The sequence below is a fragment of the Gigantopelta aegis genome, chromosome 10 (assembly GCF_016097555.1).
Source record: "Gigantopelta aegis isolate Gae_Host chromosome 10, Gae_host_genome, whole genome shotgun sequence".
In the NCBI taxonomy this organism is placed as follows: Eukaryota; Metazoa; Mollusca; class Gastropoda; order Neomphalida; family Peltospiridae; genus Gigantopelta; species Gigantopelta aegis.
In genome coordinates, this window is record NC_054708.1 from 88,016,728 (window position 1) to 88,029,946 (window position 13,219).

At 36.7% G+C, this 13,219-nt stretch overlaps 1 protein-coding gene across 1 annotated transcript in view; it reads right to left on the reverse strand.

The window, feature by feature from the left end:
- Positions 1–439: 439 nt before the first annotated feature.
- LOC121384523 (metal transporter CNNM4-like) overlaps positions 440–13,219 on the reverse strand; it is a 36,493-nt gene continuing 23,713 nt past the window's right edge. The window contains exons 4-6 of the mRNA XM_041514951.1: positions 11,865–12,026; positions 7,215–7,298; positions 440–5,327 (exon numbers count right to left, since the gene is read on the reverse strand). Coding sequence (XP_041370885.1) covers positions 4,600–5,327; positions 7,215–7,298; positions 11,865–12,026 — 974 coding nt within the window. The 3' untranslated portion in view covers positions 440–4,599. The remainder of the gene's footprint in view (positions 5,328–7,214; positions 7,299–11,864; positions 12,027–13,219) is intronic.

The following is a 13,219-nucleotide window of genomic DNA, read 5'->3' on the forward strand; positions in this document are numbered from 1 at the left end:
TACATGTGCCCAATTAAGACGATTTAGACGATGACGTTGTGTTAAAACGCATCCGACGCAAGTCGTTGGTGCTTCCTGTCGTTCAAAATCTTATGCGAAGATTTCGTATCGCTCGAGTAAAACTCCCAACATGCCTTGCAACGTCTTCTGTCGACATGCCAGCATCAAGCATGCCAATCACCCGTTCGCGTAAATTATTGGGTATTCTTGGCATACTAAAAATGCTACAATGTAAAAAACTTTAATTTTTTTACAAATTTTGAAGCGTTTTCGTTCACTTAACAACAATGTCAGTAAGACAAGTAAAACAAATTGACCGAATACTACACGGGACATGTCGAACCATGTATGCATGTGCAAATTGAATTTCACGTTGTCGACGATCAACAGTGCAAAAATAATCGATAAAATTCATGAATCCTGATAATACAGCTCAAGGCTAATACTACCTATATAATTTCATTACACAATGATTTCTTTAACACAACAAATACTATATGTACAAATCGGAAGTTTCTTTTTTTGTTCAGTATATATGGAAATATTCTAATCAGACTGAGTAAACGTTCTGATAGACAAACACGAGCCAAACCTAGTTGGAATTTAGATGAATGAATAACTAACTTTAACTTAATAATGCATATATAAATTATTTTTAAGAAAATACTAGCTACTTGTATTAAAAAGTAGTTCAAACAATAGCTAATAACAAAAAAAGATCATTCATAATTATCAAACATAGCAATACCGTTTTTGCTATCCCCGCCCATCTTAAAATTATAGACAAAAAATTATGATTCTGCAAAGTGTATTTTTAGTTAGTACTATCCCCACAGTATATGGTTTGTACACTCGTGAAATTGTCAATAATTGTGAAGTAAAAAGTTGATGTCATACACTGATGAAACCCAATTTTAATACAATACAGGAAGGGAAGTAACTACTATGAATATTTCTCTACATTTAATCTTAAGTACCTTAATGCCTTGCAATACACATAATGGTTAAAATAATTAGCACAAACCTTGCACCAAAATAGTAAATGTACACAAAAACAACAAGCATTATGAGAGTAATGCTAAAGCAATACATGTCCCCTACTGGGCCAAACAAATATGCTAAATTCAAGGGCCATAACTGTGTCAAACATGGATAAATTCCATTTGTGACAGTTATGGCCCTTGAATAAATTCCCATGAAAGTGAAAAGTAAACTGGTCATAATTCTTGTCAAAAATAGTTAAATCCTCATGAACATCAAACTTGGTTTGTAACTGTACATGATAAAGCTATACACAGCATTTTAGCTTATTATGTTGAAGCTTTGTGAAACACTGAAAACCATATGTGGGGCAAACAGACAGACAGACAGAAGCATGGAGATGAAACAAACACTGAAAACCATATGTGGGGCAAACAGACAGACAGACAGAAGCATGGAGATGAAACCTACAGTCGCCTTCTGTTGGACCAGTAGGGAACTAACTAAAATCTAGCAATGAATCCTGCTGTTTGTAAAATGGGCTCGCCTCACAGAAGATGGCTGTCACAACATATCGTATAAAACACGAGAATCCCTCAACAATCAAATAACCAGCCTCACTCCTTATAGTAAGGTCTTCACCGATTCAGTAATAAATAATTAAATTTCTATTTTATTAATATGGCTGTTTTAGAACTGATGACATGAGGGGGTCAGGAAGAAATGTTTTGGTATGCCCATCAAAAAATAAAATGCCATTTAAACAAGTTTAAAATTAGACCATATTGAATAGTGAATCAGCAGCTATTGGATGTCAAACATTTGGTAATTATGACTCGTAGTCATCAGAGGAAACACCCAACATTTTTTCATTACCAGCAAAAGGTTATTTTATATGTATTTTTCCACAGACAAGACAGCACATACCACAGCCTTTGATACAGCAATCATGGAGCAGCGGTTGTGGAGGGAGAAAGCTCAGTCAGCAGAGAACAGGGGATGCAGCCTTTCAACCCCAGCACCTGAGGCAAGCACTCTACCATCCGAGCTACATCCAGTTCATTAACGAGAGATACGTGCCTAGAGATATCAATGTACAGCAGACCCACTAGGCATAAAACAATTAGTCTCTTCCTGCACCCCCTCCCCCCATATGTGATCAATCCAGGAACAGCTCTTAGTTATTAATGTTGATTAAAAACATTCATGACAAAAAATCTACAATTTTATGTATGCTTTTAAGAAGGGGTGTGGGGTTGAGAAGGGTGTATGCTCATCATAATGTTGCTAATTAAGAACAGCCCTTGAAGCCTTACTTGTAGTGATTCTTCTTTTACAAGTCTTAGGCTACACAGAGAATCTGAGTCGGACAATGGACTCGGTGGGTGGGGAGAGCATGCAAGGGGGAATAATCAACATCTTCCATGTATGATTGAGGGATAACATTGGTAAACTGCAGACCACTGCCAAAAGATTAAGGGGATGGACTAATTTTGTGCATAACTCAGCTATCTAAACAAAACAACAATCACTAAATAACAGTTTATGGTTATTGCTAGCAAGAACTCTAGGTCCGACCTCTGTCCGGTCATTAAACAAGGTTTACAATAAACACTCAGTCATGTTGAACATGGTTTCACATGTAAAATCTATCATTCAAACAGATTCCGAGTTGAGAACAAAACAGGATCTTTAACATGCAGGGATTTATTAAGGATGTTTTGTCAGGATCCCACCACCACGTCTGATGGTATCCCGCGTCTGATGGTACCCCACGTCTGATGGTATCTCACGTCTGATGGTATCAAATAGCTGATGGTATCCCACGTCTGATGGTATCAAATAGCTGATGGTACTCCACGTCTGATGGTATCCCGTATCTGATGGTACTCCACGTCCGATGGTATCAAATAGCTGATGGTACTCCACGTCTGATGGTATCCCACGTCTGATTGTATTGTGGAACTTAGCTCAATTTAATCATAACTGGGATGTTTTGTATACCTCTGAATGATGCAATCCACCAATATTAAAATAATTTTTATCAGCACTGTGTTACTTGTTTTTGGGAAGGGACCTATGTCAGGTACCACAGAATGCCCCGATAAATCCTGCTATGAAACGTAAACTTCACTTTAATGAATTCTGAAACAGAATTTTAAACATAGATCTTAGTGGAACTGTGAAAAAAGTGTGAAAAAAATCATATGTGAAACAAAGACATAGTAATAGACAAACAAAGAGAGAAAATGAAAATACATTTGTCATTTCACAGGCCTAAGAAATGCATGTCCGAAACATTATGGACCAAGCAACCAAATCTCTCGAGTTAACAAAGAACTAAAAGCAAACCTGAAAACATAACAAAGATGTATATATCTGCAAAATAATTTACAACTGTGCAAGTTATTTTTAGTGGTCCAGTCATTAATTAACAATATTCCGTGACTGACACACACACACACACCTGAGGCAACTGTTCTCCAATATGTTGGCTCCTACACACAATGAGCTCTAACACATACTGGCTCCTACACATATTGGGCGACCCATGACCAGCATGATGGTTCTTGTACGTGTTATTGGTTGCTTATTATACGAGACTCCTGGCTGCTGTATACATTATTAAACACACACACCTCATACATAGTTCTTATCATTTATAGATTTATGGGTGGATTATCACTCTTATATCCCCACATTATATGGGTGATAAACTGCTCCTCAATGTTGTTACAAATACATTAACGTGAATCATGGCTCCTAGATGTTATCCCCACATTATATGGGTGATAAACTGCTCCTCAATTTTGTTACAAATACATTAACGTGAATCATGGCTCCTAGATGTTATCCCCACATTATATGGGTGATAAACTGCTCCTCAATGTTGTTACAAATACATTAACGTGAATCATGGCTCCTAGATGTTTGTTCATATTATATATTTATTACAACGACTCACAGCTACTAGGTACTTTTCTATGCATGACTCCTAAATATTTGTTTAAATTCTTGTTGGGTGACTCACAGCTTCTACTGTTTATGGGCAACTTATTGATCATACTATTAACAGACGACTCTGATTCCTAGGTATTGTTCATACTGTTAACAGGCGACTCATGATTCCTAGGTATTGTTCATACTGTTAACAGGCGATTCTTGATACCTAGATTTGTTCCTACTATTAACAGGTGATTCTTGATTCCTAGATATTTGTTCAAACTGTTTACAGGTGATTCTTGATTCCTAGATATTTGTTCATACTATTAACAGGTGATTCTTGATTCCTAGATATTTGTTCATACTATTAACAGGTGATTCTTGATTCCTAGATATTTGTTCATACTATTAACAGGTGATTCTTGATTCCTAGATATTTGTTCATACAGTTAAAAGGGAATTCACGAGTCCTTGGTATTTGTTCATCCTCTTTATGGGTGATTCGTGGCTCCTAAAGATTTATTCCTACATTTCATGGATGACTTCATGCTTCTATATTTAGGATCATTATTATAGGAGACTTATGGCTCTAAGATATCTATTCATACACTGTACTGATGAGATATTTACCCATAAATTCAATGACGATATACTGCCTACACTCCTTTCCTAGTGCTAGCTGACAGGTTTATCGGTGACCAACGCTTCATTCCCATCTCCGTGTACAAGTGGCGTCTGTTCATCGGCATTCTCACCTTCGCTGTGGTTCGGAGAAACCACTATCACATCGGGCACAACCACCTCAATCTGTGCACCATCTACCCCACAAACCTTCCTCACAGGATCATTACCAGCACTGTGCTTAGTTACATCGTTTGTCCTGTCATCCGCGCTGGCACTGTGTGAAGTTATGTCTTGCATCATGGTGTCATCAACACTGGCACAGTGTAATTTTACATCTTTCTTAACGCCAGTGCTTGCACAGTGTGAATTGGCATCTTTCGTTCTGTCATCGAGACTGTCCGTCTTGGATGCAGTGTTCTCCCTGTTCTGGGCGATGAAGAAGTCGCTGTGAGATGCAGTCTGGTCACCGTCAGTCTTGTGCTGCTGCCTGTCGCTGGGCCCGTCGACGACGCCAGTACCTGCGTTACCGACAACGATGGAGGTCGCGCGACACCACTCCTTCTGGAAGTGTTCCTCCAGCTTCCCGTCTTCACGCTCCTCCTGTTTGTGCACCATCACCGTGGTCCTCCGTGCCACAATGTAGTGCACACGTCGGATGCGCAGGAACTGGACGAAGGTGGTCGCCTGCAGGGTGAAGTCCGGTTTGTATGGTTCTAGCTTCATGTACACTGTGTCGTTAGCTCCGTGACAGAGTGGAGACAGGGCCGACTCGGTGATGTCTGCAAATACAACAGATCTTTTACACTTTGTTTTAATAACATTATTTCCCATGACCTAGTGGAGACAGGGCTGCCTCGGTGATGTCTGCAAATACAAGAGATCTTTTACACTTTGTTTTAATAACATTATTTCCCATGACCTAGTGGAGACAGGGCTGCCTCAGTGATGTCTGCAAATACAACAAATGTTTTACATTTTGTTTTAATAACATTATTTCCCATGACCTAGTGGAGATAGGGCTGACTCAGTGATGTCTACACTTTACAAACACATGTTTTTACACTGTACGGTAGTAACATTATTTCTCACTTTGAAAACATTACAATTAAAAATGGAAAGGAATATCGTATTTTTCCATGTATTAGGCGCACCAGTGTATAATGCGCACCCCCCACTTTGAACGTTTATTCCAAGAAAATAACCATGAACCACAATATAATGCGCACCGTTTTTTTAAACCACAAAATTGACAGTGAATGCAAGATGTACCGCTTTCCCTGTCACCAAAATTAACGAAAAGCGAAAGAAGCGGTATATTCAAGAAACCAAGAAACAAACTTAAGTTAGGTATTTGAGTACATAGACCTACATGTCACATTAAACATAGGCTAGTACTTGCGTACTTACATGTCACAGACTCACACGTGCATAAATCAAAACAAAGTTATATACCCCATACACTGTAAATGACTAATAAATATATGAAAACAAAAATATAGCATATTACATTTCGTTCTCATGGCTAACGTGAATGCGCAAGATTTATAAATTTATAATAGTGTGGTATATTTCCGGTTTGCCGGAAATGGCCGAATTAAATCTCATGGAAATTAAAAATATTTACGGTCCAGTCTTGTCATTTTTGTGCACTTTTTGGCGAGGTATGGATACTTTTGTAGATTTATTTCACATTTATTACAACCATCACAAGTGAAAAGCGATTTTTAAGAGGGTTTTGGCGTTTCGTTGTAATGAACACTGTCAATAACCTGTAAAGTACCGTAAACTACCAATCAGCAATTTTTTATGGGTGATCGCTGGACATTTTTAAAAGATATTTTTTCTATTGCTATGTATAGTGCACACACCCATTTTTAACCTGTATTTTCTGGGGGAAAAGTGCGCATACTACACAGGAAAATACGGTAAACATATTTTCACTTAAACATTATATTAAAAAACCCAGATGGAAAAGAAATGGTTAAATCAGAATGACAATAGAACAGTTATTCAATTCAAAAAATTGTATCCCTGTACAAGACATGAATCAGTGTTGGATGCTTCATTAACAGGACCGGTACTCCCCAGGACGGTTTATCCTTCTGAACGAGCCTGTAGGAGGATTGCCATTCACAAGACTGGTCTACATCAGTAAAGGTTAATTTATACTAAAGTAAAGTTAAAACCAGACAAAACCCATTCTGCCAAATGTAGTCAGATATCAGTAGATGACATAACGTATGTTTTTATTTCCAATAAAGGCTACTTCAATTTCATAAACATTACTGAAAATCTTGCATTAAAATTTCTTTTTTCCTACAAAGAGAAATGACCAAGACTTATCTCTCTTAAATGTAACATAGTTCTTATGATTTTTTCTTGAATAGTGGCTTAATTTGTGTGATTTGCTGTATAGTGTACATAATGAAAACATTAAAATCATGTCACGTATCAGACGGCCTTGTGTTCAGATACCAGTTTAGAATGTATTCTGTAGGTACATGTATTCTGTAAGACATTTTGCTGCACTTACTTAAAAGCAAATGTAGGAATAACACTTTATATTAGTTATTGGGAATACAACGTACACAGTAAAATAGATTTAAACCATACTGCCCATAGTTCATCATTTTATTATACAGGTAACAAAAGAGATAACATTTTACTTTTAAGGACGTTGACGCCGAAGTAGCTGAAGGGTCCTCCAACAAACAACATCTTCTCCTTTCCCACCAACACCTCGGCAGAGCCTGCAACAAAGACATACATACAGAGAATACTACACATGAGCCTGAGCTTACCGTAAGTGTTTAGCTGCCTAAGATCGGGACCAGGTCATCACCTACGAACAGTCAGTCATTGTTAACACACATTATGTGACATATAGGTGTTATTAGTATGTGTTACCAAAAATAACGAATGATAATCTGACCAATGGGTTTATAATATAAATAGTACATCCACGTACTGACTGCACCCCGAAGTGATCAGACTATCCATTAATACACTGTCCCTCACAGGAGAGCATGTTTCAAAGTAACTTGATACAAAAGAAACAACTGTCCCTACATGTACCTTCTTAGCAAGATGTATTTGCTTCTTCAAGTTTCAAACTAATAAGTAGTGCTGCAACGATAAACCTGTATACCGCGATAATTGATCAGCTCGATACGAACCCCGGTAGTTTTGCGTATCGCGATTTTTACACGCTCTTTTTCCGTGTATCTTATTTGACTTGAAATAGGCAAACAAACAAACAAACAAACGAAAACACCCATCATTTTATTAATTGGTGATGACAGGAAATGTAACAACCACGTCAAGCGTCGTCGGCTTACTTATTGGCATATGGTTATACTTGGTTCTAACTTCTAAACAAAACGTGTTAAAAGTCCAATAAAAATAACCAGTTAACGATAATTACAAATAAATGTTTTGTTACTTACACATTATCATTCATTGTTCATTCACAATGGAATACGGCTACGGCTATCATATTCAAAGAAATAAACCAATAAGTGAGAATCGCACTTAGCTGTTTTTCCCTGAACTCAGAATACTTCGGCCGAACGTTCAAAACACCTCGACCAATAACCTCTGGTTCGGTCGATCTGCCGAAATATTGCGATTCAATATGTACATTTCCGTGTCAAGTGAGCAGCAACGGAAAAGCCCGATAGCAAGGATTTCCAAATGTGACAATTTAAAAAGAGTTTGACATCGTCATACCGGTGTTCTAGTAGACTAGTATTTTGTTAAAAAATTAAAATGACCAAGAAGAACATTATGCTACTAATAAATGTCGTGGTTTATATAATCATTTAGGTCTATGATGGAATCAATATTACAAATATTTCGATTTATATACTTAGTATTACTTAAACTAGCTATGTTAAGTTTTATTCACGAAAAACGCGTGCAACAATTATTTAGCAATTGACCATCAAAGAAACGCTGACGTGTTTCATGTTTGTGATGATGGGTTTAGCCTGACAGCTCAAACTAATAAAGATCATTAATAAGTTTATGCATTCTGCTTTCATTTAAAAAAAAAACCCCATAAATATTAAATTTAAATAATATCAACTATATTGCAATACATATTGCAATACGGTTTCTTATATCGCAATATATCGCAATACGGTTTTGACCGTATCGTTGCACCCCTACTAATAAGCTCATAACACCTAATATTAATCCTTTGTCAGTAATGAATCATACATTTATTACTTTCATACTGTACAAAACCCCCCAAAAAGCAGTAATGTCCACCTGGAAATTTTACGAAAAGTTACTCAATTGAAATAAGTATTGAGGCAAGAAAGAAAAAAAAGATCTGCAAGGTCTTGAAAAGTCATCGAGAAATCAGAGTTTGTCATCCCAAGTAACAAAACATTCTTCTTAATAACACAACAAAAGTCATCCAGAAATCAGAGTTTGTCATCCCTAGTAACAAAACATTCTTCTTAATAACACAACAAAAGTCATCCAGAAATCAGAGTTTGTCATCCCTAGTAACAAAACATTCTTCTTAATAACACAACAAAAGTCATCCAGAAATCAGAGTTTGTCATCCCTAGTAACAAAACATTCTTCTTAATAACACAACAAAAGTCATCGAGAAATCACAGTTTGTCATCCCAAGTAACAAAACATTCTTCTTAATAACACAACAAAAGTCATCGAGAAATCAGTTTGTCATCCCAAGTAACAAAACATTCTTCTTAATAACACAACAAAAGTCATCGAGAAATCAGAGTTTGTCATCCCTAGTAACAAAACATTCTTCTTAATAACACAACAAAAGTCATCGAGAAATCAGTTTGTCATCCCAAGTAACAAAACATTCTTCTTAATAACACAACAAAAGTCAAAAATCACAGTTTGTCATCCCAAGTAACAAAACATTCTTCTTAATAACACAACAAAAGTCATCGAGAAATCACAGTTTGTCATCCCAAGTAACAAAACATTCTTCTTAATAACACAACAAAAGTCATCGAGAAATCAGTTTGTCATCCCAAGTAACAAAACATTCTTCTTAATAACACAACAAAAGTCATCGAGAAATCACAGTTTGTCATCCCAAGTAAAAAAACATTCTTCTTAATAACACAACAAAAGTCATCGAGAAATCAGAGTTTGTCATCCCTAGTAACAAAACATTCTTCTTAATAACACAACAAAAGTCATCGAGAAATCACAGTTTGTCATCCCAAGTAAAAAAACATTCTTCTTAATAACACAACAAAAGTCATCGAGAAATCACAGTTTGTCATCCCAAGTAACAAAACATTCTTCTTAATAACACAACAAAAGTCATCGAGAAATCAGAGTTTGTCATCCCTAGTAACAAAACATTCTTCTTATAACACAACAAAAGTCATCGAGAAATCAGAGTTTGTCATCCCTAGTAACAAAACATTCTTCTTAATAACACAACAAAAGTCATCGAGAAATCACAGTTTGTCATCCCAAGTAACAAAACATTCTTCTTAATAACACAACAAAAGTCATCGAGAAATCAGAGTTTGTCATCCCTAGTAACAAAACATTCTTCTTAATAACACAACAAAAGTCATCGAGAAATCAGAGTTTGTCATCCCTAGTAACAAAACATTCTTCTTAATAACACAACAAAAGTCATCGAGAAATCACAGTTTGTCATCCCAAGTAACAAAACATTCTTCTTAATAACACAACAAAAGTCATCGAGAAATCAGAGTTTGTCATCCCAAGTAACAAAACATTCTTCTTAATAACACAACAAAAGTCATCCAGAAATCACAGTTAGTCATCCTTAGTAACAAAACATTCTTCTTAATAACACAACAAAAGTGGTAGGTACATGTAAATAATCAAATATATTTTATATAATGAACATGTTGTAACATTATGACAATAAACAGTCTTTGCCAAAAGTAACATCAAGGCGATGGTCCAGGTGTATATTCACTCTCCTCGTTGTAAGTACTAATATCAATATTTTGCCAGTGCATGTACCTTGTAGGATGAGTACAAGTAGTGAGTGTACCTTGTAGGATAAGTACGAAGTAATGTGTGTACCTTGTAGGATGAGTACGAAGTAGTGAGTGTACCTTGTAGGATAAGTACGAAGTAATGTGTGTACCTTGTAGGATGAGTACGAAGTAGTGAATGTACCTTGTAGGATAAGTACGAAGTAATGTATGTACCTTGTAGGATGAGTACGAAGTAGTGAGTGTACCTTGTAGGATAAGTACGAAGTAATGTGTGTACCTTGTAGGATGAGTACGAAGTAGTGAGTGTACCTTGTAGGATAAGTACGAAGTAATGTGTGTACCTTGTAGGATGAGTACGAAGTAATGTGTGTACCTTGTAGGATCAGCACAAAGTAGTGAGTGTACCTTGTAGGATCAGTACGAAGTAGTGCGTGTACCTTGTAGGATGAGTACGAAGTAGTGTGTGTACCTTGTAGGATCAGCACAAAGTATGTGAGTGTACCGTGTAGGATGAGTACGAAGTAGTGTGTGTACCTTGTAGGATGAGTACGAAGTAGTGTGTGTACCGTGTAGGATCAGCACAAAGTAGTGAGTGTACCATGTAGGATGAGTACGAAGTAGTGTGTGTACCTTGTAGGATGAGTACGAAGTAGTGTGTGTACCGTGTAGGATCAGCACAAAGTAGTGTGTGTACCTTGTAGGATCAGTATGAAGTAGTGTGTGTACCTTGTAGGATGAGTACGAAGTAGTGAATGTACCTTGTAGGATGAGTACAAAGTAGTGAATGTACCTTGTAGGATCAGCACAAAGTAGTGAGTGTACCTTGTAGGATGAGTACGAAGTAATGTGTGTACCTTGTAGGATCAGCACAAAGTAGTGAGTGTACCTTGTAGGATCAGTACGAAGTAGTGCGTGTACCTTGTAGGATGAGTACGAAGTAGTGTGTGTACCTTGTAGGATCAGCACAAAGTATGTGAGTGTACCGTGTAGGATGAGTACGAAGTAGTGTGTGTACCTTGTAGGATGAGTACGAAGTAGTGTGTGTACCGTGTAGGATCAGCACAAAGTAGTGAGTGTACCATGTAGGATGAGTACGAAGTAGTGTGTGTACCTTGTAGGATGAGTACGAAGTAGTGTGTGTACCGTGTAGGATCAGCACAAAGTAGTGTGTGTACCTTGTAGGATCAGTATGAAGTAGTGTGTGTACCTTGTAGGATGAGTACGAAGTAGTGAATGTACCTTGTAGGATGAGTACAAAGTAGTGAATGTACCTTGTAGGATCAGCACAAAGTAGTGAGTGTACCTTGTAGGATGAGTACGAAGTAGTGTGTGTACCTTGTAGGATCAGAACGAAGTAGTCTGCCTCCACACCATCCTTGTAGATGTAGTTCTTGTCGTTGGGCGTGTCCGTCGGCTGTAGTGACACGACGATGTTCTGTCGGATCAAACGCTTCAGCACGCTCCGCGATATGTACTCCTCACTGAAAGGCTCAACAGCTGGAGAAATAGATTAAAAACCAGTTACAAAAATTAACAAGTCTCACTTACATGTACATCAATTATTAAAGTTTTAATTCATAGATGAATGAATGAATGATATGTTTAACGACACCCCAGCACAAACATACAGATCGGCTATTGTGTGTTAGAAAGGTAAATATATGGAAATTAATAGATATAACAAAAAACAAAAATACAAAAATAAAAACAGCCATCATAAATACCCCATAAATAAACAAGTCTATTCAAATCACATCTCATACATATTATTAAATATAATAATGCTAAATAAAAAGTCATAAAGACACAAGAACATTCATATTAATAACATGTAACTCGGGTTGAGTACTCAAAATACTAATTTGATGTTTATCAAAGATGCACTACCAAGTTCCAAGTTGCCATATTTTGCTATGTTTACATTTGCTTGAGATAAGAACATTCAAATGAATCTATTACGCACATAAACTCTACATAATGAAGACAAGAACATCAAACTGGTCATGAATCTATTACGCACATAAACTCTACATAATGAAGATAAGAACATCAAACTGGTCATGAATCTATTACGCACATAAACTCTACATAATAATTCCAATCTCTAAAAATCCCTTTATTATAAACCCTTGGATTGGTCAAATTCGTATCACGTGATGATAAAAACTGGCATTCATAGCACCATGAATCTCAGTTTAGCACTATTTTTGGCTATATAGCCGGAATTACTTTATGAATTATGTCAACAAAGGAATCCCCGAGGAATTTCCTTGATTCTATTTTTAGACATCAAACAGTAATCGTCTGCTGTCAAACTTCTAAACATCTTCACATATAAATTATACCATACAAAATAGGTCGCTTCAGACATTTTTATTAAAGGTTAAGTTATTGAAATTACTTACGTTATATGTTTATAGTGAATTCAAAATCCCACAGCTAAAAATCTATTTTGCCGATCCAAAAAAAGTATATAATTCCAATGGAATTTGGTATTTTACAAAAGCGATTTCAAAAACAAAATTCAGTCAGTTCATGCCAACCATTAGCAGTAACGCGCATTCAACGGCATTGTAGTATGACGTACACAACACATAGTTTCTAAGTTTGCGCGCCACTGCGATGCAATCTTTAAACGAGTCGGGTTTTGAAACTAGGCATATCATGTACATGTCGGGACACAGGAACGA